This window comes from Nyctibius grandis, chromosome 32, assembly GCF_013368605.1.
Source record: "Nyctibius grandis isolate bNycGra1 chromosome 32, bNycGra1.pri, whole genome shotgun sequence".
Lineage (NCBI taxonomy): Eukaryota > Metazoa > Chordata > Aves > Nyctibiiformes > Nyctibiidae > Nyctibius > Nyctibius grandis.
The window spans coordinates 5,116,037-5,140,370 of NC_090689.1; the positions used below are offsets into that span (position 1 = coordinate 5,116,037).

Below are 24,334 nucleotides of genomic sequence, written 5' to 3' on the forward strand. Positions count from 1 at the left end.
GCCCGGGCCTGCGGGGCGGGCGGGGGCCGGGGCCGGGGCGGGCCCGGCCGGCGGCGGCGGCGGCGGCAGCCGGAGATGGTGATCTGCTGCGCCGCCGCCAACTGCTCCAACCGGCAGGGGAAGGCGCACCGCGGCGCCGTCTCCTTCCACAGGTAAGGGCGGCCGCCCGGCCCGCTTCAGCCCCGCCGCCCCCGGCCTTCCGCAGGTGCCGCGGCCGGGCCTCCCTCATCCCCCGGCGCCGCTCTGGCCCTGCCCGCCGGGCTGAGGGCGGCTGCGTGCCCCCGCGGCGCTTCCCCCGCCGTCCCTCCCCGGCACCTCCGGGCCCCGAGCGGCAGCGGCCGCCCTTTGTTTCCCTCACAGCGCCGGGGACCGGCTCGGGGCTCCTTAACGCCTCCAGAAATCGGGGAGTTCCCCCTCGCTGCCCCAGGGCTGGGCCCGGGCTCACGCCAAGGCCCGTGTCCCCCCGCCACCGCCGCCTCGGCCTGTGCCCCCGCCTCCGCCCGCACCCGGGGCCTCGCCGGGGATGCTGCTGCCATAGGTGAGTCCCCGAGGGAAGGTCGTTGTCGCAGGCCAGCGCTGCCAGCCCGTTTGGAAAAGGCGTTCAAGTATTCAGGGTCTTTTTTTCTAGTCTAGGCGTTTTTACGCCTTATTTAATACACCCAGTGTAAACAGCAGCAGGGTCAGGGAGGCAGCGGGTGGACGGCGCGTTGGCCGAGCTGGGGCGGTTCGATGTCGCTGTGTCCGTCACGGGATGGAGCGAGCAGCTGGGTGATGGGGCTGGTTGGGGATGAAAAGGGAAACAAAACGCTTTTTCGTTCTGCGCTGTTTGTGAAGCGGAGCTGTTAACGGAGGGAGCGAAGAGCGAGTGTTTTGGCCCAAATAATCCTCAAACGAGCGTCACCTGTTAAAATACAGTTTTCACAATAATTTCCTAAACCTAAGAGTAGCAACCCTTCTGATTTCCAAAACGTGGCTTGTTTTTTCATGCGTTTTGTCTGTTTGTTTTTTAGATTCCCTCTGAAGGATTCAAAGCGTCTGATTCAGTGGCTAAAAGCTGTTCAGAGAGACAACTGGACTCCCACCAAGTATTCGTTTCTTTGCAGCGAGCATTTCACCAAAGACAGTTTTTCTAAGCGGTTGGAAGACCAGCACCGGTTGCTGAAGCCCACTGCTGTCCCTACCATCTTCCAGCTTGCAGAGAAAAAACACGACAACCTGGATTATGTCAGAAGCAGAAGAAAAATAGCAAGCCAGGTGCCGCTGCAGGATGGAGAAGACCCAAGGGAAGGAAGCTGTGAGGTAGTTCAGAGGACCTCATCTTCTGGCCAGGACTTCATGGTGATGCAAGGGACGAAAGAGATGGAGGAGGCGACTTTGCAAGCGGAAATAGGATCGATGTCCGAGGAGGAGGAGAACCTTCACAGCCAGCTGGACGGCCCTCGGAGAAGGACGTTAGGTGATAATTTGGTTGCAAAGCCTGAGAGATCTTCTGTGGAGGACTGTCCTAAAGCCACCTGGACAGGGAGCTGGGTAGCAGACAGAAGCGGTGTGTCAGTCGACGACTTCACGCCTCCTGCCTCCGGTGCTTGCAAGTTCATCGGCTCCCTTCATTCTTACAGCTTTTCCTCTAAGCATGCCAGGGAGAGGCCGTCCTTCCCAAAAGAGCAGCTAGAAAGGAAAAGGCCAAAGAGAGATGTGGAACCGAGCTGCAGCAGCCACCTTATGGGACACGATAAGGCCGTAGCGGAAGGCTCCCCTACTTCATCCCTCACTGCGACCCCTCAGAAACCCTCCCAGGGTTTGTCGGCGTCCCCAGCAGACCTTACCCCTCAGCCTGCCGCTGAGGCTGTGGTGGGACGGAAAGGTGACACGGATGCCAACCCCATGTCAATCAACGAGGTCATCATGTCGGCCTCGGGAGCTTGCAAGCTCATCGACTCCCTCCACTCGTACTGTTTCTCCTCGAGGCAGAGCAAAAGTCAGGTGTGCTGCTTGCGTGAGCAGGTAGAAAAGAAGAACGGGGAGTTGAAACTTTTGAGGCAGAGGATCAGTCGCTCTGACAGTCAAGTCAGGAAGCTGAAGGAGAAGCTAGATGAGCTGAAGAGGATCAGTTTCCCTTACTTGAACAGCCTGCTATCCCAGGACTGTGGTCAGTATTCCCAGCGGCTTTGCCTTGAGCCAGTATTCACTGTTTTCTTAGCAATAAGAGGCTGTTTAAGTTAGAGGTCGTAAAAATGTGACGGGTAAAAGATATGAGAAAGGTACATTTTTCAAAGGAGAAGTAGTAGCTTGTGTGAGACCAACAGATGGAGGTGAAAGAATTAGGTTTTTGGGCACACGAGCTATTTCTTACATCCCAAAATGTGATTCCTGGTGTGGAGTGGGAAGTTAGGCTGTGGTGTTGCAAACAACTCTCTTGATGATTTTTTTTTTTTTTTTCTTCCTGGATTATTTTGTTTGTGACTCAGTAGCACCTGTTAGGATTTGCCTTCCTTTGGAGTGTGCCTGTGAATTTTTTTTGGTGTGTTAATGAGCTGTCGCGGGCTGCAGGTATCTGGGAAAGCTGTTGTAGTCTTTTGTGAAGTACTTCTGATCTTAGATTTCATATACTGCACTCAGTTCTGGGGATATATGACATCTAAGTGAGGTGGTAGGTATCAAATATGACAACGTCGTGATACACAGGGAGGTCACTTTTCGTGACTGAGTGTCTGTGTTTGGTTTGATCATTTCCTTCTTCGGAAGGCAGAAGTCAGGAAATGGATAATAAAGTGGGAAGAGAGGGAGAACGACTTCCCTATCAATTAAAAGTTGAGACACCTGAAAATATAGGGGAACTCAGCGAGGGATGAGGTCGTGTAAAAAAAGGTGTTGTGGAGAAGTTGAATCAGGCCATAACCATTTCTCTCGTAAGAAAGAGAGTGCTTTAATATACAGCTGGTAAAACTTTTGCACAGTGACTCTAGTTGCAAGGTGTAATTCGGGGGGGAAGAGTTTAGGAGCATCTAATGATGGTTGATGTTCGTGTGGCTGCTGAGAAAATGTTGGGTTGCCTTGTGAAGATGCGTGACTCGGGGCTTTCTTGAAGAAGTTGTCACCCATGGATAGTTAGGTGTCCCCTGATGGTAACTCTTGCATCTCTTCTTGAGGAGAAGAAATCTCATGGCTTCTTCTGAGGCCATGTAGTGTTAGACGTGGTCAGAAACGTGACATGGACACAGGCAGATTGTTTTGGTGTCAGACTAAGGAAAATAACTAAATACAATTTTAGGGTTCCATAATTGTCATTCATTCATATATATATATGATAAAAGGGTGTCTACTTTGTTGGAATACCTTCAGTGAGATACTAATTATAAAAAGTGTGTCCTGGAGGATGTTTTTCTTTATTCTAGTAAGCACTATGATTTTTCTTTTCTTCCCTGAGATGGATGTTCTTACACGTACATCTTCGAGAACGAGAGAATTATATATTAAGAATATCTTCTATAGGAACATAAGAATTACATATTCTATTTTCTAATGGAAAATGACTTTAATTAATTGACCAACTCGTTATCTGTTCTGCCATCTCTTATCAACAAAACTGGGTATCAATATGTGAAAATGACCCATTTGAGCGGTCGTAGCTTGGTGCGGTGGGGAGTTCTTATGGAACCCTTTGGCTGGTGACTTTTTTCAAGGGTTTGTTGGTGGCTGGCTGGGTTTTTTTCCCCCCTTTTTTAGCTTAATCTTGGTGCTCTTCTGCGTTGCGCTGCTTTTTGTGTGCTCGTGGTAATAGTTTGTGGCAATCAAATACCTGATGAAGTGCAGGCTGCTGCGCAGAGACTGGTTTATGCCTAGACACTAAGTTTTACTGCACTACAAAGCTGAACTGACAAAAGGCTTTTTGGTATTCATAAAAATACAGTCAGGTAACACACAGGTTAACAATAATTCTAGTCTTTGTTAGTAGCTGCATCTCAGTTGTCCTAAATCATCTGGTGTGTAGCTGAGGTGATGTTATTAGCTGCGAACCTGAGCCTGCGTGGTTTTTTGTTCTTCTAAAGGCAGGATGGGGAGTGTAAGTAAAGTAACCGAGTGGAGTGACCGTGCAGGTTGTTACACGTCTGCATCCCAACTCCACGCGCTGCGGGACCTCTCTTTGCTGCTGCCCAACGTTCAGCTGCTTCCACAAAACTGCGAGCAGAACAATGAGCTTTAGGCCCGTACCCATTAAGCAGATCTTCATTTTGGTACTAGTTCTCAACTGATATTTTCCTCCAACGAGACAAGTAACTTTCTGCTGGCTGTATCCGAACCACAACTGGCTGGAAAGAGCAGGTTTCTGCAGAACTGCTGCGCATGCAGTCCCTGCCAGCCGCGCTGGATCGGTGACTCAGGTTGGGTGAGTTTGGCTACCAGCATGCCCGGACTGTCACAGTGCGTTCAAGCGGTGTTTCCCAACCTGTCTTAACAGGGGGATCGACTGGTTTTAGAAGCAGCCCTGGGCTGTTTCCTGCACAGCTGCCACAGTGACCTTTTCCATCTAAACTTTGAATTTGGTCGCTTGTTTGGGAGGAAAATGTTTCCTTCTGTTTCCTGGGCCACTTCTGAAGTCCATGGACCAAAGGTTGAGAAATACTTCCAGCAGAGGAGACCAGTTAGGCATGGTGCACCAGGCAGAATGAGGTTAGCTGCATCTTCTGGAGACCAACAGGATGCACTGGGAGAAATTAGGGATAGCCAGCGAGCAAATATGGATCCAGTGGCCTGGGGAAGGGGAGACTATTCTGACAGCACTGTCCTCTGATACACAAGTACTGTCTGACCATCTTGTTCTTCTTGAAGGTTTCGCAGCTCTGCTGCATCATACTCCCCTAGTGCTAGCACAGGTGGGAGATCTGAGCTGCTCCTTCACAAGATCACCTCGTCTTACCGTGCTCAAGTTTGGTCCTTTTGTAAAACTACATCTCCCAGCAGGCACCGGGATAACTGTCTTACCTAACGGTGAGATCACTTCCCTTATGGCCATCTTCTCAACCCTGCGCAAAACACTTTCTGGTGAGCAAAGGTGGTTAGAGAGCTAGAGCGAGCAATAGAAAAATAACTCTGCAGACTATGGCTGGCCGTGGAGGAAACGCAGGTACGATTCAAGGGGGTGGAAGGGTCTGTGTTTATCAGAGAGGTGCAGCTGTTAGAACTCGGTGTTTGAGACGCTGTGTCTGCGTTCATGAAGGTCATGTTAAAGGCAGGAGAGTTTACAAAATGAGTCCAGGTGAAAATGGTTAGAATTTTGCTAGGAATCTATGGGAAATCATATTTTCTTCCAGCTTAGATTTATCTTTAAATATTTGTACAAAGCCAGTGTAGAAATGGGGTCGTATGATACTTTTTACCTGCGAATAATTGGTGAACTTTGGGGACAAGCAGAAGGACCTGAACATTAAATGTCTGGTTTTGTGCCTAGATGGAGTCCTGATGCCTGGTCTGTGCAGCCTGAGGTGATGTTTCCCATCAAGGTGGCAACAGGTTTTCATTCATGTTACAGAAAACAAATAGCAAAGTCACGTTCCTCGGTGGCAGTGAGAAGAAGTGAGGTTGTGCAAGGATGCAGGACGCTGTACTTTCATCTGTCTGTGCAGGACGTGAACAGCAATGGGTCCCTGTCCAGTTTAGCTTGAAAATGAAACTTATAGTGGATTGCAGAGGTGTGTTGTCAGAAAAATTGTCTCTACCAAGGCAGGCACTGCTAACCTGGCGGCTGCATGTTAACGTGGAGCTAGATTTTGGAAGAAAACTGCTTTTATTCTGAGATGGCTACTAGTGATTATTTTTTTCTGCCTTGTCTGGGATGGGAACGGCCGGGGTAGGAGGCTGATCGACGGAGTAAGTGGGTGTTACAACAAACAAGAGCGCTATAAAGTAAGCTAAGAGCGAGATAAGGAGTGGGAATATGTGTGCATAGGTTAAGAGCGGGGCTGAATCTGCAGCAGGAGGCGTCACGAGAGAGGCCAGATGAGACTTGGCAGCACCTACGGCCCGAGCACGTGCCGCCCTGCGGCGGGTGCGACGTAAGCTGCCTCGTGCTCCGCACGGGAGGCACCGACCTGACACGCGTCAGGTTTGGGACGTGGTGGATCAGGGAGATGGCTCTTTCACCACCCCCTTGGAGAGCAAGGTGGTTGAAAGAGGGGAAACAAGACTTTTTGCTCTGCTGTTGCTTTTTTTTTGCAGTGGTATGGGCTTGTTTTTTCTAGGTTTTTTCCCCTAACAGCTTGTGCATTAAGCGTTTAATTCTGCAGTGAGCTGGCAATGACTCACAACAAAAAAAAAGCTTGCAACTAGGAAGCAATGAAAACACTAACTAAGGAAAACTCGAGAGAAAATAAAACATTGAGGTAAGCTCAGGTAGCATACTTGGGTTTCTCATAATGGTGTGGAGTTTAAAAAATGTTTTCTCTGTATTTTGTAGTGCAGGAGAACTCTGGCAGTGACTACAGGCACTGGGGCATTTCACCAGAGAGGTTAGGAACAGAGGCAATTGTTGCTTGGTCATGAAATGAATTCCTAAGGCCATAAGATGAAAATTTGTGAATATAACCATATTCCCAGCTCGTAGGGCAGAGGTGGAGCTAGAGCTTGTCAGTGCCGGGAATGCTTTATGGTTTACTGGGGGGAGCATCAGCAAAGTGCGTGAAGGGGTGCAGCACTCAGGGAAGGGCAGCAGAGCACAAAGCCACCCTCTGGACTTAAATATGGAAAAAGTGTGCTGAACAAGGCTGCTCCTTAATTACCAGAACCTTGATGATGATGATTTAAACCCAGTAAGCGACTCAGCTGAAGAAAGGACTGCAGGAGCCTGCCCAGCTGTTGCTCTAGACCCTGCACTTTGAAGACTGAGAAGGTGCTGAGTGAGTTGGTTTGGGTTTTGTGTTGTTGTTTTTGTTTTTTTTTTAATTTTTGCTTGTTTCCTGCAGCAAGTATTCCCCAGCTTAGGGGAAATAGGTTAGCTGCCTTGTTAGCAACCAGCTGGCTGCTGACGCTGCAGTTCTGCTGATAAAGCTGCGTAGGAATTTGTGCCAGCGTAGCTTTCTGTGCCAGGGATCCCACTTGAGAGCCACGCTGGCTGCAGCCTGTGTAGACATGGCCTGAGGGGGTTGTCCAGCCGCTTTGTCTGGTTTGTCTCATGGCAGGGAGGGCGTGGACAGCCGGTTACAGTCGGATTTTGTTATCATGCAGGGAGTGATTTGACTTCTAAACTCTCCGTGAACAGCGATGATGTGGAAACAGCCCATCCACAAGCGGGGTCAGATGGTGAAATGGAGCTGACTCGTGTCCCCAGGACCTGGGCATGGCAGTTTTGGCCTGAGTGGCTTCCTGAAGAAAAGAGATCTAGGTGATCAGGTTGCTTATGTGCCTGTGGTTTTTGTCTCCCAGGCTGTTGCGACTTGTGAGCGCCGTGGCTGATCGCAGTCAGTTTTTGTATAGGAGCAGAGGTCTGGAAGATGCTGGGTCCCTAACGGCTTCAAGTAGGGGAAGTGACTCCAGGAATGTCCTTGTTAAGAAAGGCTGTTGTGTGAGCTTCCCCGTTATCAGATAAAAGAGAATCTCTGCATGTGCATGCAAGAGAACCAGCACTGAGAGGACCCCATCTGAGTCTGAAGCTTTAAACACGCAGCAGGGTGGCCAGCGTCTCTTGCGCTGCAAATTCTCAGACGTGGTTTGTGCTCTTGGTATCATCACACGTGTACTTTTTAAGCCATAGCAGCAGGTTGGTTGTAAAAGTGATGCACCAAGAGTTTAGGTCTTTAAAAAGGGAAGTGCCCGCTCCTTTGTCAGTGAAATTCCTCTCCACAGTGACTGCATCTATAGACCTGTTTGAAACAAAGCTGCTTGTCAGACAGATATATTTTCCTCTTTAAGCTGTACTTGTTGTTGCTACAATAGTCTTGCATTTACCCACCCCAACCACGTCATAAGAAGCAAATTTCAAATCACCACTTCTTGTCTGACAGGCTCAATCAGCCTCTCTCCTGTCTGCCTCCCCACTCTTGCTTTTCCGCTCTCTCAGCTCAGCCCCCTGGCACAGAAGGCTGCCAGGGAGAAAAAAGGTCTTAGCCCACTAGCCAGAGACCAATACTGAAGGTTAGAAGTGTAGGAGGGGATCAGGATGTGTTTGCTCTCGTGCACCTCGCTGAGTCTCTGGTCCTTATTCCCACCAGCACTCCTGTTGCTCTTGGCTTTTCCAAGCGACATGAGAACTGAAAAACTCCTGTTGGCTTTGCTGCCATGCAGGGGGTTTGGAAAAGCAACAATGGTCGCTTGGCCATGTTGTTTGCCCAGGTGCCATAGTCTTTGGGATTAGTTACATCTTCACTTTTCAGCTGGCTAGAAGTCCAGCTCTTTGGAAGCGAGACTCACTTGCCTGGTCAAGCGCCTCCAGCCATGCTGGACGCTGCACAGCAAGGGAGAGGGTCACAGCACCACGGGGGTCAAGCTGTGGTGCTGGAAACGATTGGTTGGCTTCTCATGGTTTATAACCGAGTCTAAAGAGTGGAAATGGCTAAAGTCATTTCTTTCATCTGTCATTTTCATGCTTTTTCCTGAAATGCTGCAAGGTTGGTAAGCAGAAGAAAATGAAGTGCCCTATTACAGAGCGCTCTGGTGACAGAAAGCATCCCCGCTCCTTGGCTTTGTGGCCACCTCCTGACCCAGGAGAGGGCAGCAGCAGCCCAGGCTTCAGTCTCTTCTAGCCTTTCCAAAGCTTTGCTCTTCCCTTCCACTGTGGGAGTTTGAGCTTGCAAAAAGCTTGGAGAGAAATGCAGTGTGTGCAGTAGCAAGTGAAAGGCAAGATGGAGGGGGTAGCGATGCTCTCCTTACTCGCAAAACTGTGTGCTCTCAACATGGAAGTAGAAAGGGAAACTGGTTCCTAAGCAGCAGTGTAGAAGTGTGGGGTTTCTTGTAGCAATAGTTTTGGACAGTTGTTATTGGTCATCACTGGGTTAAGGTCTTTGCTGCACCAGAAAATAATATTCTGTTGCTTTAGTTGCTCCCTTTAGTTGCTCCCAGTGCAGGTGGAAGGTAAGTACAATGAAATACTGTCCAGTGCACTAATCCTGCTGTGTGGATTCACCACCCTTCTGAGCACCCTGGTGAGCTGGTGGTGAACGCCCAGCCTGGCAGGGTGGTCTCTGCAAAGGCTCGCTCTGATGCCGTAGGTTTTTGTCACCTGTTTCATAGTGAGCTCCCTGCGTTTTCTCATGTCGCATCACTTGCAAAATACTTCAGGATATAGAAAAGTAATTAGCAGCATCTTGCTGACGTGCCAGCTGCCTTTCTACACCTGCTACCTGGGGGAGAATAAATAACAAAAGTGATCATTCGCTTTTACCTGTGAAAGTTTCTCTTCCCCCTCCTTTGGCATTCCAGGTGTGGACTCTCCGTTGCTCCTCCTCGCTCAGTCTTTTTAGCCTGATGTTTAGGACTGAGCACAACAAAACTCAGACTGATCAAGCACATTTTTACACCCAGCATCACTTTTTTTGGTCATAATTTCTCCCTGCAGCTGAGTCCATGTCTTAGACTAGCCGGACAGGTGGCTTGTTCTTGTATTAGGCGTGGATCTGCTTTGCTGTTCACGCGGCTTTAAATTGTCTCTGTCTCCCTTTCTCTGATTTATCTTTTTTTTCAGGTCACACCCTGTGAAATCACAGCAAAATGCAGAACTGTTGTTTCTCAAAGCTCTTCCAAAATGATTCCTTAAAGAAGTTTTAACTTTGTGAAACAGACCTTGGTTGCTTCTTAATAAATGCAATGACAAAGGGGAGTAACTTTCTCTTCCATTTACGCTTTAACTTGCAGGGACCTGCAAGTCTTTTAAAAGCCTTTTTAAAATGTTTCGCTTCGCCTTAGTCCAGAGCCTAAGCAGAACAACTTCTGAATGATCCCTGTCTCCTTGTACAAGAGCGGATCATTGTTAACCTCTTCAAGAGAATTACAGCCAAACTTTGGTCTTGAATATGTACGCAGCCTGATTTTCTTCTTCCTCTGAAGTGAGGACTCATTTCCTTGGTCTCTGAAACAAACAGCAGTGGTACATGCTCAGTGCTTCAGAAAAATCAGGCCAGAGCATTAGAGATTTAATTATCATGTAGTGATAATTTTTGCACTGAGATTTCAGTCTTCTCCTTTGCATGTGGATGGGGGGGGGGCTTTCTCTTCAGATCAAGCTACAGAGAGGAGTCAGAAATGGACCACCTGGAGGAGTGCTCTATGTAAGGCCAAGAGCACGTTTGAAATTAGACCTGCTTTCTGTGACTGTTGCTTCCCGTCTCCCCTCACACCTTGGAGCTCACACTGCTCTAGAGAAAAGCATTGCTGCTGCATTGGACCATTTTGGAGGCGTTTCCTTCACCTCCACCCAGGTGTAAGCAGCTCACAGCAAGCTGCAGAGCACAGATCACTGAATTTTCTTTCTTTGTTCTTACTCCTTCTTCCACAGAGACTCCCCAGCTGAATCCTGTGATGGAGCCCCTGTCCTGGATGCTGGGCACCTGGCTCTCGGACCCACCAGGGGATGGCACTTTCCCTACAATGAAGCCCTTCCAGTACCTGGAAGAAGTTCACATCTCTCACGTGGGGCAGCCCATGCTCAACTTCTCGTAAGTCTGGGGTTTATCTGTGTTGGCAGCAGCTTTTGGATCGGAGCAGGTATGGCTCCAGAGAGCTTTGGTGGTTGTGTTTCTTTTCCAGTGGCAATGTCAACAACTTTTCACCTACCAGATGGGTTGATGTAATGATATGTGACTGCGTGGTCTGACTTCTCTTTTCCTTTAAAACTTGTGATGAATTGCCGTGCCGTTGCAGCATACCCAGAGCTGCTCACCTGCAATCACTGAAGATTCACTAGCCCAAGGGTATGGTGCCCTTCTACAGAGCTTGTCAAAAGTGGGTTCACACCGTGGACTTGTGCAGAAGCGCACGTGTACAGGGTCAGGACTGTGCCTGTGGAGCAGTGTACGGTTCTTGTGGCCTGCCAACAGAGCGAGCAGTAACTCAGGGTGCTGCAAATGGGACTGTAACTTAGAATAGTGAGAGTAACTTGGGGCACCAATGGCCCCAGCATGGACATCACTATTGTTTGTGCAAATTCCGTACCTGCCTTTGACAGACCAGTGATCCTTCCACTTTAATATGAGGGGCACTGGGTGCATCCTGGATTCATTGGGATATAGACCTTCATATAGAGACAGAACCAACCACGAGGAGTCATTTAGGTATTTGTACCCAGAGGCCATTGGGGAGCCAGCAGCAGCTGCAAGGCACCCAGACTCCTCCCTAACTGCATGCCTCAGCTGTGCTCCCCCTTCCTTGTCTCCAGTTCTTCGAAGCTCAGGGGTTTCTGGTGCCACGTGCTGCACCTTGTTCTGCTGCCCTTCTAGGGAACGGTGACCCTGCGTGATTCATTCTATTTTACTTCACAGAGGGAACATTTGCTTTGGACTTTTCAGCTCTCAGTGCTTCTTTAATAAGTAACTGCTCCAGGTTGCCACATGCCAGCACCTGGACAAGCCCCTTGGTCAAGCTCTTCTTGCCCACTTGCCCTGTTACCCTCTTGGGGTGGCAGCTGACGATACAGCATATCCCCAGTCCCAGGACAGGTCACAGTGGCCAAGGGGACTGGTGATGGTCATTTCCAGCAGGCACAGCAGAGGCACGTGTGGAAACTGCTGTTGCGTGAGGGATTTCTGGGTCCAGATTTAGCAGCAGCTCCGAGGTTGCCTCTGTCTCCTTTCCTGCAGAGTGGGAAATTCTGTGAAAACCAGTATGAAACCAGCTTGCTGTTGTGTTCAAGCTGCTGTTTAATTCAGTTACCTGTGCAGACTCAGGAATGCTGTACCACTAATCCAATATATGAACATGCGTGATAATGTAATCACCCACATTATGGGTGACCAAACGTAGAACTTTTAAGGCCTCATGAAGAATAAATAAGAATTTGAGCTGAACTTTTTTCCTTTCTGAAGGGGGTGGTGGGAGAAATAAGTCTGCTCTATTACTGCCTACAGCAAGTAATATACAAAAAAGCAACTTGCCAGGTTTTTATCTGCTAAAAAGGTGATATTGTAATGCCAGATAATTATTTGAGAATATTCTTATTTGAGAAAAGGAAGTATTTGAGAGAGAGTTATGGCTTCAGCGTCTGTGAAATGTCTGGCTTCCTGAGGGAGTTTCTGAGCTAGCTGTTAGAAAGACCCAGGAGCTGTGGAAAATCTGAAGCTTGAACTTAAATAAGTAACTCCAGCTCTAAGAAATAGCTGTGCGTGTGAAGTAACCATAGTTTTACACACTTACATCTCCCAACCACGGAGTGTTGTCAGTCTTTTCAAATAATACTGCAGGCAATCGTGTGGTTAAATAATACACCATTTCCTCTGGGATGAAACCAGGGCAAACATTATTTTCAGTACAACAAACAGCAGCTTTTGTATTCTGATTTCCCCTCAGGTTCAACGCCTTCCATCCGGACACCAGGAAGCCCATGCACCGAGAATGTGGATTCATCCGCCTCAAACCTGACACTAATAAGGTGGCCTTCATCAGCGCCCAGAACACAGGTACACACCTGATACCCGTGCTGGGGAAAAGAGGAGATCCTTACCCTGCTGTGCCATTTCATCACTTTTCCAGAAAATTATTGTACCTCTCTCAGTTTTACTTATTTTCACTGTGGGTTCAGCGCCCAAGAGCAGCTTTGTGCCGAAGGCCAGTGACATCCTTAATGCCTTTGTAGCAGCCCAGTCTATTTTTGTGGGGAGGCAGGGGGGAATGTGTACAGATAAGGTGCTTCATTCCCACCGTTCCTGTAAGTCAGCCCCAGCTGACCCAGTGGCAGAAATAGAGAGGTGTATGCTGTGGTTCCTGACCTCCTGGCTCTAGAGTCCTCCTTCTATTGCTAGTGTCGTGTTTGGCCAGCTGCTGCTTCTAAGCAGGGTCAGATTTAACATCCCACTTAAACTGGTGTTACTGATGTCAACATCCACTGTCTTTGATTCTGTGGTCTAGGGTAGAGCTTGTGGCTCTAGCAACGTGGGGCTGTGGCGGCTTTAAACCCCCTTTGCAGCCTCTCCATCCAGGAGTCTTTGGTGTGACCCGTATAGCAGGTTCCCTATTAGAGACCCTGCCCAAGCTGTGGCATTACCAAGAGCCTCTGTAGCACTGTAAGGGGGGAGCTTCTCTCCCTACTGTTCCCTTAACAACCTTGAAGAGTAATCTCAGTGTGGAACGGGCTGCCCAGGGAGGTGGTGGAGTCACCATCCCTGGAGGTGTTTAAGAAAAGACTGGACGTGGCACTTAGTGCCCTGGTCTAGTTGACACAGTGGTGTTAGGTCAATGGTTGGACTTGATGATCCCAGAGGGCTCTTCCAACCTAGTCGATTCTGTCTGTCTGTCAGTGCAGTCTGTCTTAGCTCCTAAACAAGGAGAATCTCCCACTGTGTGGATGCAGTGCCTTGGTACTTGTTACCCACCTTACAGGGACTGAATGAGAGAGAGAACCACATCTAAATTATTATAAGTGAAAGAATGTTAAAACCCAGTTCATGCTTAAATTTACATCCAAAACTTCTGAGCAGGTGCTGAAGGGAAAACTGTCAGTGGTGATGCAATACTCATCCCACACGGTCTGAATAAGCCTGGCCATATTTTTCTAAGCAGCATTCCATGTCTGAGGTTGCGTGGATTTGCAGCTGTCAACAAAACTGTTCTCCAGGGAGAGTTGAGGTCTGTTGCGTAGCCTAATAATTGTGACATTGTTAATTAACCTTTGTAGCCTAATAGTATTGATGACCTTCCTTCTCACTAGGTCTGGTGGAGGTGGAGGAAGGGGAGGTGAACGGACAAGAGCTGTCTATAGCTTCTCACTCCATAGCCAGGATCTCCTTTGCCAAGAAGCCCTACGTAGAGCAGGTGAGTGCACACGTGGTGAGCAGTTCACATAGTGTTGCTAGCCCCAGAAGGCGTCTAGTTGAGAGGATAGATTGATTAGCATGCTTTAATTACAGATGGCCATTGGGAGTTCTTGGAAATACTGCATAGCATCCTGGCTTATCCTCTCTGTAACAGCTTTCAGAAGATATTTTATACCTTACAAGACCCAGAGGGATTGTTCAGATGCACTGAATCAGACCAGCCAACTCAGAATCCCGTCTCCAGCAGTGGCCAGTAGCAGGTCCTTAGGGAAGAGAATAGGAAAGTCTTGTCTAAATACCCTTGTACGGCAGCGGTGGTACTTCTTGATGCTGGTCTTCTGGATTAATTACAGTATGAGAGTGCACACATGAGGTGTGTCCAGTATTGGGCCTCATCAGGGTATTTGGGGAATGCCTGCCTTTCACCTTGTCTCTGCAGATCTTGCTTGCTTCTCAGGGCATTCACAAGTGGCTCTGGGCTCTCTTCCCATCTGTGGCTGCTTGGCAGGGCTGGCACTTGCTGTCAGCTCCAGTCTCGGTTGACTGCTTCTTGGTTGTGACTTTTTGTGTAGCAGCGGTTTGTTGTTGACACAGCTGGATAGGGTACAGCCAGCTGTGAGGAAGATGGCACTGCTGGAGGTCGTGTGGCACACTGAGGTCCCCTCTGGAATCCTGGCTGTCACATATGAAGTTGTCTTGGCTGACTAGCAGCTGAGAAAACCAGCAAGGCTGAACAAGCTCTCCCAAAGAGGAGGTACTGGCGTGTTTTTGCATCTGTTTTGTTTTCTCTGAAAACACGTGAACGAAGTGACTGCAGTTTTTGAAGGGTGACAGGTGAGGTGTGGCTCTCGGGAGAGAAGACACTACTTTGATTGCAGCAAACACAGTATGGTCTTACCCTGGACTTTAAGGCTTTATTTTGCAACTAGTTTTTATGCGCTGTGAAACCACCCCGTGGATAACTGAGAGCCCAAGTTTGTGCAGATGCAGCCAGTGTCATAAGTGTGCTCCCGAAATTCACTGACGTGCCAAAAATTGTATGTGCCTTCACAGACAGTGTCCTAACTCTGCAAAGGCAGTCCTAACTCCCCTGCCTCCAGATGCTCTCCTGGCACTTGAGGTCAGTTCAGGCCTAGGTGCTGGTCACAGTGAGCATCTGGGAGGCCCTTGCTGGTGAAGGAGGATGTGGAATGAGAGGGTATGGCGTTTAACCAGCTCCCAGTGTTTTCTTCTTCACCAAGAACAGCATAAATCGCGTATGGAAATGAAGAGACCACAAGCATGGTGAGAAGGGCACGTGTGCTGCTGCTTTTAGTTGCTTATTTTGAGAAAACTTCACCATAGTGTTGTGTTCCCGCTGAAAAGTGATGTGGGATGGCTGTGGCTCGGCTGAGCCATAATTCAGGCAGGAAGACCCGTTCCCTGGGCCAAGGCTGTGTTGCAGGTGCTCGCTGGTGTGACTGTGCTGAGGTGCAGGTAGCTCCCTGCATGGACAGAGAGGGGCAGTCCCCAGGGGTCTGTCCGTGCTCGGGACAATGCTGACGTAAGGCACGATCACAGCGTGTCAGACTCTTCCTACCTCTCCGAGGAGCATGTGGCTCAGCTCCCACCCTGTGTCTGTAGATAGGAGATGCTCTGCAGGGAGTGGAGGAGCTCTCTTAGACTGGGTTTGTTTCCAAACACCCTGCTCGTGTTCTCCAGCGAGTTTCTGGAGAACAGGCACGTTTTCAAATATTTTTAGCCTTCAGGACTGTCCTCCCGGGATGTGGGTACTGAGGGAACTGGCTGACGCGCCTGCAAGGCTGCTGTGTTATCTTTGAAAGGTGATGGAGGTCTGCGGAGTTCCCAGATGACTGGAGACCCATGGCACGTGGGTCACCCATCTTCAGAAAGCACCTGAAGGTCAACCTGGAGAGCTACAAGCTGGTCAGCTTCACTTCAGCCCCTGGAGACTTTGGCACACATGAAGAAGGTGACTGGGCACCATCAGCATTGTTTTACGTTGGGTGGATGGTGCCTTGCTGACATGGTTGTCTTCTCTGATAAAATGACTGGATTTGTGGATGAGGGGAGAGCGGTGGATGTCGCTGGCCTTGAATTCAGCAATTTCCCACGGCCCTTTCCCGGTGCTTCACGTTTCCTCTCCTCTGTGGGAAGTACCAGTCTCCACCTGCGTCTTGGGTGTACATGGAGCTTGCCCTCCCATGGTACCATCAGCAAGCCTTTGAAGCTCACTTTTAAGAGAAAATCCCTCTCTTTTTTTTGCCCAGTTCATTTAATTTCCTCCTTTTGGCATTCAGGCTTTGTTGTCTGACCTGCAGTGGTCCATTCAGAAGAAAATGGGCCTTTCAGAAGCCCTGAGCTAAGGTCACACGTTGTGAGATATTAAATCGTGCTTGCAGGTGATCCTGCTGTCCCTAGGACTTTGTTTCTGTTCACCCCTGGGATTGTGTTGGGCACAGGAAGCAGCAAGTGGCCACCTGGCAGTGTAAACAGCTCTTCTGGATGACGTGGAGCGAATCTGTGCTGAAATCCCACCACGGGCCGGAGTGCTGGGTGTGTGGGTCTGTGCCGAGCTGCCTCCTTACCGCAGCGTGCGCTCGGGGAGCTGCCGTGCCCCGGCGTCACCCCCACGATGACGTGGCCCATCTCCTGCTGGGCCGGGCAGCTGGAGTGACACCCTCCAGAGTGTCATTCTGGGACAGCAGCTGAGGTTCAAAAAGGATGGTCACCGAATCAACGAGGTTGGAAGAGCCCTCTGGGATCATTGACTCCAACCGTTGCCCTGACACCACCATGTCAACTAGACCACGGCACTAAGTGCCATGTCCAGTCTTTTCTTAAACCCCTCCAGAGATGGTGACTCCACCACCTCCCTGGGCAGCCCCTTCCAATGGCTAATGACCCTTGCTGAGAAGAAATGCTTCCTAATGTCCAACCTGAACCTCCCCTGGCGAAGCTTGAGGCTGTGTCCTCTTGTCCTATCGCTGGTTGCCTGGGAGAAGAGGCCGACTCCCACTGCACTACAACCTCCCTTCAGGTAGTTGTAGACTGCACTAAGGTCCCACCTCTCTCCTGTCTTCCAGCAGCAGCTAGGAGCAGGCCTACAGTCCATGCTGAACAATGGACACTTCAGTTTGGAAGCTGCTGAAGCCTGGGTGCAAGTGGTCCAGCTCCACAGGGCAACCCCACATTGCCTCTCGTGAGGTTTGGTGCAGCGCAGGCTCGCAGCCTGCCCGGGTGGAGGGATGGGGACGATGTCACCTGCTGAGCCCTCTCGATGGACAGCAGCACTATTCCCTCCTGCCCTAGGGCTGAACCTTGCCTGGCTGCAGGTGCAAGCCGAGGCTCAGCAGGCTCCGATCTCCCCGTGTAGTGTGAGCAACGCCTTCCTCGGGCACAGCGTGGTGAGCTGCAGAGAGCCCGAGGGGGTTTGAAGGCTGCCTTGGGGCTGCTGTGCAGCACGGAGCATCCCCCTGATCTGCCAGCTGGGAGCCACTCTTCTGGTGGAGGGATGTTGGCCTGTCTGTGCTGAGGTGGTGTCCGGAGTAGTGGCAGGACACTGCGTTGCTCCATGGATCATGGTCTTGGAGGTGGTGTTTTGGGACGGGCTGCCTTCTTTAGCAGAGAAAACTCCTCGTTTGCTCACAGAGCTGGAGTGAGGGAACGTAGAAAGCGCGGGCAAGGAATTAACTTGTGGATGCCATTTGCTTGATGACGGTATTTCTTTTCTCACCCCCTTTTTTAGATTACCAGAAAATTCAGGCTCAATTCCGATGGGAAACTCGAACAAACTGTCTCAATGGCCACCACTACACAGCCCATGACTCAGCACCTCCACATTACCTACAAAAAGGTGACGCCCTGACGCCGGGAGGGCCGCGGGGCATCGTGCACCGGGAGCAGCGGCAGCTTGGGAGCACGGCATGGCAGACCCCGGAGCTGGCTGCCAGCGCTCGCCCCCAGGGCTGCAGAGCTGCCCCATCCTGTTGAGAATGCTACTCGGATGTTTCTGTAATGGTATATTAAAAAAAAAAAAGAAAAAAATAATAAAAAAGCTTTTATTTTTATGGCTGTGTCTTTGGGTATGATTGGAGGGTCTTCACATCAATCGCATTTTATGCCTTCGTGTGCCTCGAGTGCTGTGTCCAGTGCTGGGCTCCCCAGGACGAGAGAGACAGGGAGCGACTGGACAGAGTGCAGCCAAGGGCCAGCCAGCTGGGGAAGGGAGTGGAGCATCTCTCCAGTGAGGAGAGGCTGAGAGAGCTGGGACTGCTCAGGGTGGAGAAGAGAAGGCTCGGGGGCTCTTCTCCACAGAACGAAATATCTGAAGGGAGGGTGCCAGAAGATGGAGCCTGGCCCTTGTCAGTGGTGCCCAGGGTCCAGCCGGCTCAGGGTGGCCCTGCACCCCGCAGGGGCTTGCACCAGTTGACCTCCAGAGCTCCCTGCCAACCCCGAGCACTCTGCGAGTGTGCGGCGCTGGCACAACAACCGACAGCAGCAGCAGGGACCGCCTGAAAGGGGCCTGAGCAAATGCAGAGGTGTGAAGCACGCTGCACCACAGGGCGTCTGTGAGGCTGGGGGAGCTCCTGGGTGCATCCCCGGGTGCGCCCCCGAGAGCCTTGTGATGTCACCGGAGTCCCAGTCACCCCGGGAGGCCGCTTGCGGTGGGTAACCATAGCTACCAGCGCCGCGGACTGCCAGCGGCACACGAGACGTCGAGTCCTGTGGGCAGCACCCGAGCCATCGAGTCCTGCCAGCGGCACGCCAGACGGTGTGACCTGCCAGCAGCTGAGGAGCCAGCGAGCCCGGCCAGCAGCACCCGAGCCTTCGAGTCTCGCCAGCGGCACCCATCAAGTCCCGCCAGCAGCAGACGAGACACCAAGTCCCGGCAGCAGCGATGGAGGCGCCCGGGCACGAGGCAGCAGCACCGGGAGCTGCCAGGAGGCCCCAGCCAGAGGAAATCTACCTCATCTGCTTGGATTCCCTGAGAGACCCCGCAGGCTTGCATGGCTTCTGCCACGCCTGCATCCAGCGCTGGGATGACACCGCTGCCACTGCCACCTGCCCCATCTGCCACGTGCCCATGGTGGCAATCCCGTGCCTTCAGGCAGAGGATGTCCCTGCTGAGGTGCACATTGAGGCAGAGGACGTCCCTGCTGAGGTGGCCCGCCATCCCCGCGTCTGCTTCGAGCCCAGCGCGGTGCCGGAGGGGCAGGGGCAGCAGCAGCAGGGGCAGCAGCAGCAGCAGCAGCAGCAGCAGCAGGGCCGTGGACAACCCCAGCGCCGAAGAGTCGCGGCCGAGCACCGGGAGCGCAGCCCCGTCAGGCCCCGCCAGGATGACGAGCTCATCTGGATTTGGGACATCAACAGGGAGAGATGGTTGGCTTTCCCAGCGGACAGCTGGGAAGAGCAAGAATGGATGCGGAGGATCTGGGAGGAAGAGCTGGGCTCAGGGGACCACGCGGGCTGCCGCCAGCCCCGCTCCTGAGGGGGCGGCCGGGACCCCGGGGTCCCTCTGAAATAAAAACCGCGGGGATGCTGAGAGGGGCCATGGCTGGTTTCTTCCCTGCGGCTTTGCTCATCCCGGTGGGGATGCACCCCCAGAAGGGAAAGCGAAAAGGGAGGGAGAAAGGGAGAGGGAGAGGGAGAATGCCGTGGGACTCTTCCAAGCAGATCCCCGACAGGGCCAGTGTCTGCTCTCCTGAAGGCCAGGACGAGCAAAGAGGCTGAGATGGAGGTTTGGGGGGGACCCTCCTCTCCTCCCCTGGTCCCGCACACCCTGTGCTGTGGGGGGCTGCGATCCCCCGGGGAGGCTCTCGGGGCTGGGGGAGGCAGCCCAGGCACAGCTGCCTGCTCTGCCCATGGGGAAGTGGCCCCAGCTGGGATGTGTCTCGTATTTAGGGAGGCTCTTCTTCAGGGAAACGCGGAGCCCTTCCCCACTCCGGGGCGTCCCCAAGAGCTGTGCGGTGGCAGTGTGCCCCGAAGGCTGCCAGGCCCTCGCTGCTGCCCCGCTCCGTGCCCTCCCGTGGACCTGGTGGCTGGGGAGCTCCGGGCGCTGGGGCTGAGCTGCTGCCCACACCTGCCGGCCGCCTCGGCAGACCTGGCTTCCCAGGGAGCGGCCCCAAACATCAGTGTCGTGAGTTTTGGGGGCCGCATCTGCCCCAGCAAGGGCAGCCGAGCGTGCTCAGGGCAGCCATGGCCTCTCGGTGCCTTCTTGGCCCCGGAGACAGGCGCAAAGATGAAAAACTCATGGAGATTTAGATCAGAAAATGCTGGCAAGTGGGAGGTGGCTTTTCGGGACTTCCCAAAGGCTCCCTCTGAGTCGTATCCTCTGGTCGGAGGTCCCAGGCCACGCCAGGCATCGAGGTGGCCCTTTCTGTCCTTCCCCGGCATTCCAGGCAAGCAGGAGGCAGGACGTTTGCAAGGGCGTTCTGGTACCAAGAGGAAGATCCAACCTGTTGGGGAACATTGTTATAATGTTGTTACAGCAGCGGGAAAAAGCAAGGGCAAAAGTAAATTGCAGCATAAGAAAGAAGGGATTGAGAAATGCTGAATCTACAGTGAGGATTGCCAAGCAGGTGCTGGGCTGGCATGAGGAAGAGGAAGAAAGTTGCAGCTTGCTGATAGGAGGAAGGAGCGCTTGAAACTGCTGGATCGGTATGTGGCTTCGCTTGTAGTTGCAAAATGAATAGACAAAGTGTATCGAGAAATAGAATGAAACATCACACAAAGCCCTGCTTCAGAATAACCATGGAAGTAGAAACATGTACGGTATAAAGGAGCTGTGCTGCTTGCAATAAAGCAAGGGATTCGAGTCACCTGAAAGTGGTGTAAGGGGTTTGAGTCCCCAGCAGCTTGTTAGTTTGTGTTAAGTCGTTGGTTTTGTGTCTGTGTTAAGTCGTTGCTTTTGTGTCTCTGCGTTTTAACACTGCTTTTGTGTTCTGATATTATTTTGCAATGGGTAACAACCCCTCAGTGGAAGGGGGATCCTGAAAAATCTCCTCTAGGATGTATATTGAAACATTGGAAAAAGGTGGGGGGAGGGAGACTCTCTCACCCAGGGGCAGCTTGTAGAATATTGTAATCACTGGTGGCCTTTGTATATCCTAGCTGATCAGGAGAAATATCCAAAGAATGGGAGTATAAATTACAACACAATACTGCAATTAATGCTGTTGTGTAGACGAGAGGGACAGTGGATGAGATGCTGTATGTGAATTTGTTCTTCCAATTACGGGATGATTGTGATGTGTGTAAGGAATGTGGTTTGATTATAAGCGAAGGAGAAGTATTGGCGTTAGAGACAAGGAAAAAGAAAGTGCCTGAGTGGTGTTGTTCAGCACGCAGCATCGGCAGGAGGTGCAACAAGTGAAGTTGCATCCTCTAACAATGGTCCCTCTGCTGACCCTGTGATTTTTAATGATCCTGCAGCGGGTCAACCCCATACACGTGCCCCTTTGGTTGAGAGGCTACAAGAAGTAGTTGAAAAGCAAGTTTTTGATGTTGGTTTCCAAGATACTCTAGTTAAGCAATTAGCTAGGGATAATGCTAATGCTGATTGTCAAAAGATCATTGGGGCGTTACCTGGAGAACCAGATTTGAACGCTGTGATAAAGGCTTGTGCACAAGTGGGGGCTGTGGGACGTCAGGCTCAAGTTCTGGCTGCGATGAGAACGGTGTGGCTTGAGAGTTCTCAGAAATGAATGAAAGATGAGCAAACAGACTGTGCTCTTTCCTCACCACCCAGCAGCTCTGCCTTTCTCCAGCAGGTGGTAGTGCAAACCCAAGTTCAATTTTAGTTTCACTGGGTTTCTTGGATGATTGTTTCTAATGTCTTTATGTGGTGTGAAGGTTTATTGCATTCAGGGCACTGCTCATCATCAAAGGACGGACGCGATGTCGGGAGCTTGTGGCCAGAGATCCTGCATCCCTGACCGTTCCTATGGCAGCTCAGTGCTTTGAGTGGTGTATGGCCAAGAGCTTTGCCTTGCAAACAGCCATGGGGAATTCCTCGGGACAGGTTGTTTACCCCTTGCCCTCCCATCCTGTTGTAAAATTGAGTGTGGAACTTCCAATTGCCACGAGAGTGTTGCGTATGTTACTTCTTGCTGGGTTATCCGTGCCTTTCTCCGGGAGACCTTGTACCCTGGCAGTCCCAGAAAGTTTAGAAGATGTAGTTATCTGTATGGAATCCTCCCTCTTACTTGCTGCTACCAGTATGTCATCCACACACTGCAGTCAGGTGATGTTTTCATGCATCCTCTGCCAGTTCTCTAATTCTTTGGCCAATTGATTGCCAAAGATTGTAGGAGTATTTTTAAATCCTTGCGGCAACACCGTCCAGCACAGTTGAGTTTTTCTCTGTTTCCTTCAGAGTGGTTAAAAGAGTGTACGGGTTGGCCACCACCGGGTGGACATATTTATAGCTCTAAGTCCTGAACCAATCTATATTCTTCTGAACGAGGTTTCTTAACCGGCAGTATCGGAGTGTTGTATTAACGAGACAGCATCTACATCATTTTCCGGATTCAAATCAGTGTATTTTCTTGCAGCCTCTGTTAGTCTTTCAAGGAAAGAGGAGGGATCCTCATTCTTTCCCTGAACGACCTGATATAATTTAGACCAGTTCTTTGACTTTGGAATAGCATTCCGAACACCATGCAAAATCAATCGTTAGTATTCGGTCAATAACAACCTCTGAGCAGGAACGCTGGGGTCCCAATTAGGGTTATTGGGAGGAAAATGTTCATCTAACCGTCCTGCTTGTGCAGCTTGAACATGCACTCATGCAGCCTCCTCTCTCTTTTCTCCTTATACTTGTTGCACCTCCTGCCGATGCTGTGTGCTGAACACCACCACTTAGGCACTTTCTTTTTCCCTGCCTCTAACGCCAATACCTCTCCTTCTCTTACAATCAAACCACATTCCTTACACACATCATAATCATCCTGTAATGCAAAGAACAAATTCACATACGGCATCTCATCCCACTTTCCCTCTCGTCTACACAACAGCATTAATTGCAGTATTGTGTTGTAATTTATACTCCCGTTCTTTGGATTTTTCTCCTTATCATTTAGGATACACAAAGGCCACCAGTGATTACAATATTCTACAAGCTGCCCCTGGGTGAGAGTGTCTCCCCCCCCCACCTTTTTCCAATGTTTCAATATACATCCTAGAGGAGATTTTTCAGGATCCCCCGTCCACCAAGGGGTTGTTACCCATTGCAAAATAATATCAGAACACAAAAGCAGTGTTAAAACACAGAGACACAAAAGCAACGACTTAACACAGACACAAAACCAACGACTTAACACAAACTAACAAGATGCTGGGGACTCAAACCCCTTGTACCCCTTTCAGTGGGACTCTAACCCACCCCTTCAGCAGACTGTTTGTTTCCCATTTTACAAAGTTTTAAAATTAACACGAATACCCAAAGTTATACAAGTCCCACAATTACCACAATTACAAATAAATCTGTCACAGTTCAGAGCCGGACTGGCTGTTAAACTGATAGCAAACAGTAAACAGCAAAACGCCGCTCGCCTCCCCCCTTTCTCCCTTCCCTCCCCCGAAGGGGAAGGAACAGAGAACACAGAGAGAAAACTTGCAAGCCGAAAGTCAAAAGCAGTTTCGCTCAGCGGCAATGAATATACAAATACATACAAATATGTACAAAACTAATATTCAACCCAAATCCGGACTCCGGGCGTCCCCGTAGGAGCGTACGGATTGTCACAATTGTGCACACCAAAACCAACAGCTTAACGACGCACACTTAATTCAAGCACGGCTTATTTGTAAGCAACCAAATTAAAATACCAGTATCAATACTCACAACCAATGTGGTTAATCTCCCAGATCGCTGTTGCTGTCTCAGAAACTCCCCCGACCAGGGAATCGGAGGCTTCCCCGAAAATACTCCGGTGCGCGCTGGAGTCCTCACGATTCCTCTGGTCTGGGGAGATTCCGGAGAGCTGGTCCCATCTGGGTTGCCAAATTGTGTTACTGAAAATAGTAGCCCAGAAAACTCTCCAAACCAAATGATAGTTTAGAAAGCCGACATTGGTTTATTGCAGCGCTGGGTGCACGGGGGATCTCTCCTCCTAGCATGCACACCTAAGAACAAAAGCTTGCTCCTTATATATGTAATTCCAAGAAAAAAACCCACCCATTTAAAAAGAACTTATACATAACACGTTATATAATGCATTACATAATGTCTTTACACATGCGTACTAAATTGGGGAAGGGGTCTGGGGTGGTCTCTGGGGGTCGCTGGTGGTCCCAATCCCCCTTTAATTGTGCTTCTGCACAAGCGTGGTCGAGGCCTTCTTGTTTACAAGTACATGTGTTCGCGAGAAGAAGATATC

The 24,334-nt window shown here is 50.5% G+C and overlaps 1 protein-coding gene across 2 annotated transcripts; it reads left to right on the plus strand.

Annotated features, from left to right (window-relative positions):
* Positions 1 to 34: 34 nt before the first annotated feature.
* On the plus strand, positions 35 to 18,022 carry THAP4 (THAP domain containing 4). 2 transcript variants are annotated; one of them, XM_068421068.1, is made up of 6 exons: positions 35 to 152; positions 1,011 to 2,149; positions 10,484 to 10,643; positions 12,490 to 12,599; positions 13,847 to 13,950; positions 17,701 to 18,022. In XM_068421068.1, the coding sequence occupies exons 1-6, from the start codon at positions 76 to 78 to the stop codon at positions 17,818 to 17,820; spliced, it is 1,710 nt and encodes a 569-aa protein (XP_068277169.1). In that variant the 5' UTR covers positions 35 to 75; the 3' UTR covers positions 17,821 to 18,022. The 2 variants fall into 2 exon arrangements, with proteins under 2 accessions (XP_068277169.1, XP_068277170.1); XM_068421069.1 differs by lacking the exons at positions 35 to 152; positions 1,011 to 2,149 and adding an exon at positions 4,999 to 5,125.
* Positions 18,023 to 24,334: the final 6,312 nt, after the last annotated feature.

Bases quoted from the DNA above. Each gene is read 5' to 3' on its own strand.
- THAP4 (XM_068421068.1), top strand. From the start codon at position 76: ATGGTGATCTGCTGCGCCGCCGCCAACTGCTCCAACCGGCAGGGGAAG. The intron at 153-1,010 runs GTAAGGGCGGCC...TTTGTTTTTTAG, and splicing joins GGCGCCGTCTCCTTCCACAG to ATTCCCTCTGAAGGATTCAA. The intron at 10,644-12,489 runs GTAAGTCTGGGG...ATTTCCCCTCAG, and splicing joins CAGCCCATGCTCAACTTCTC to GTTCAACGCCTTCCATCCGG.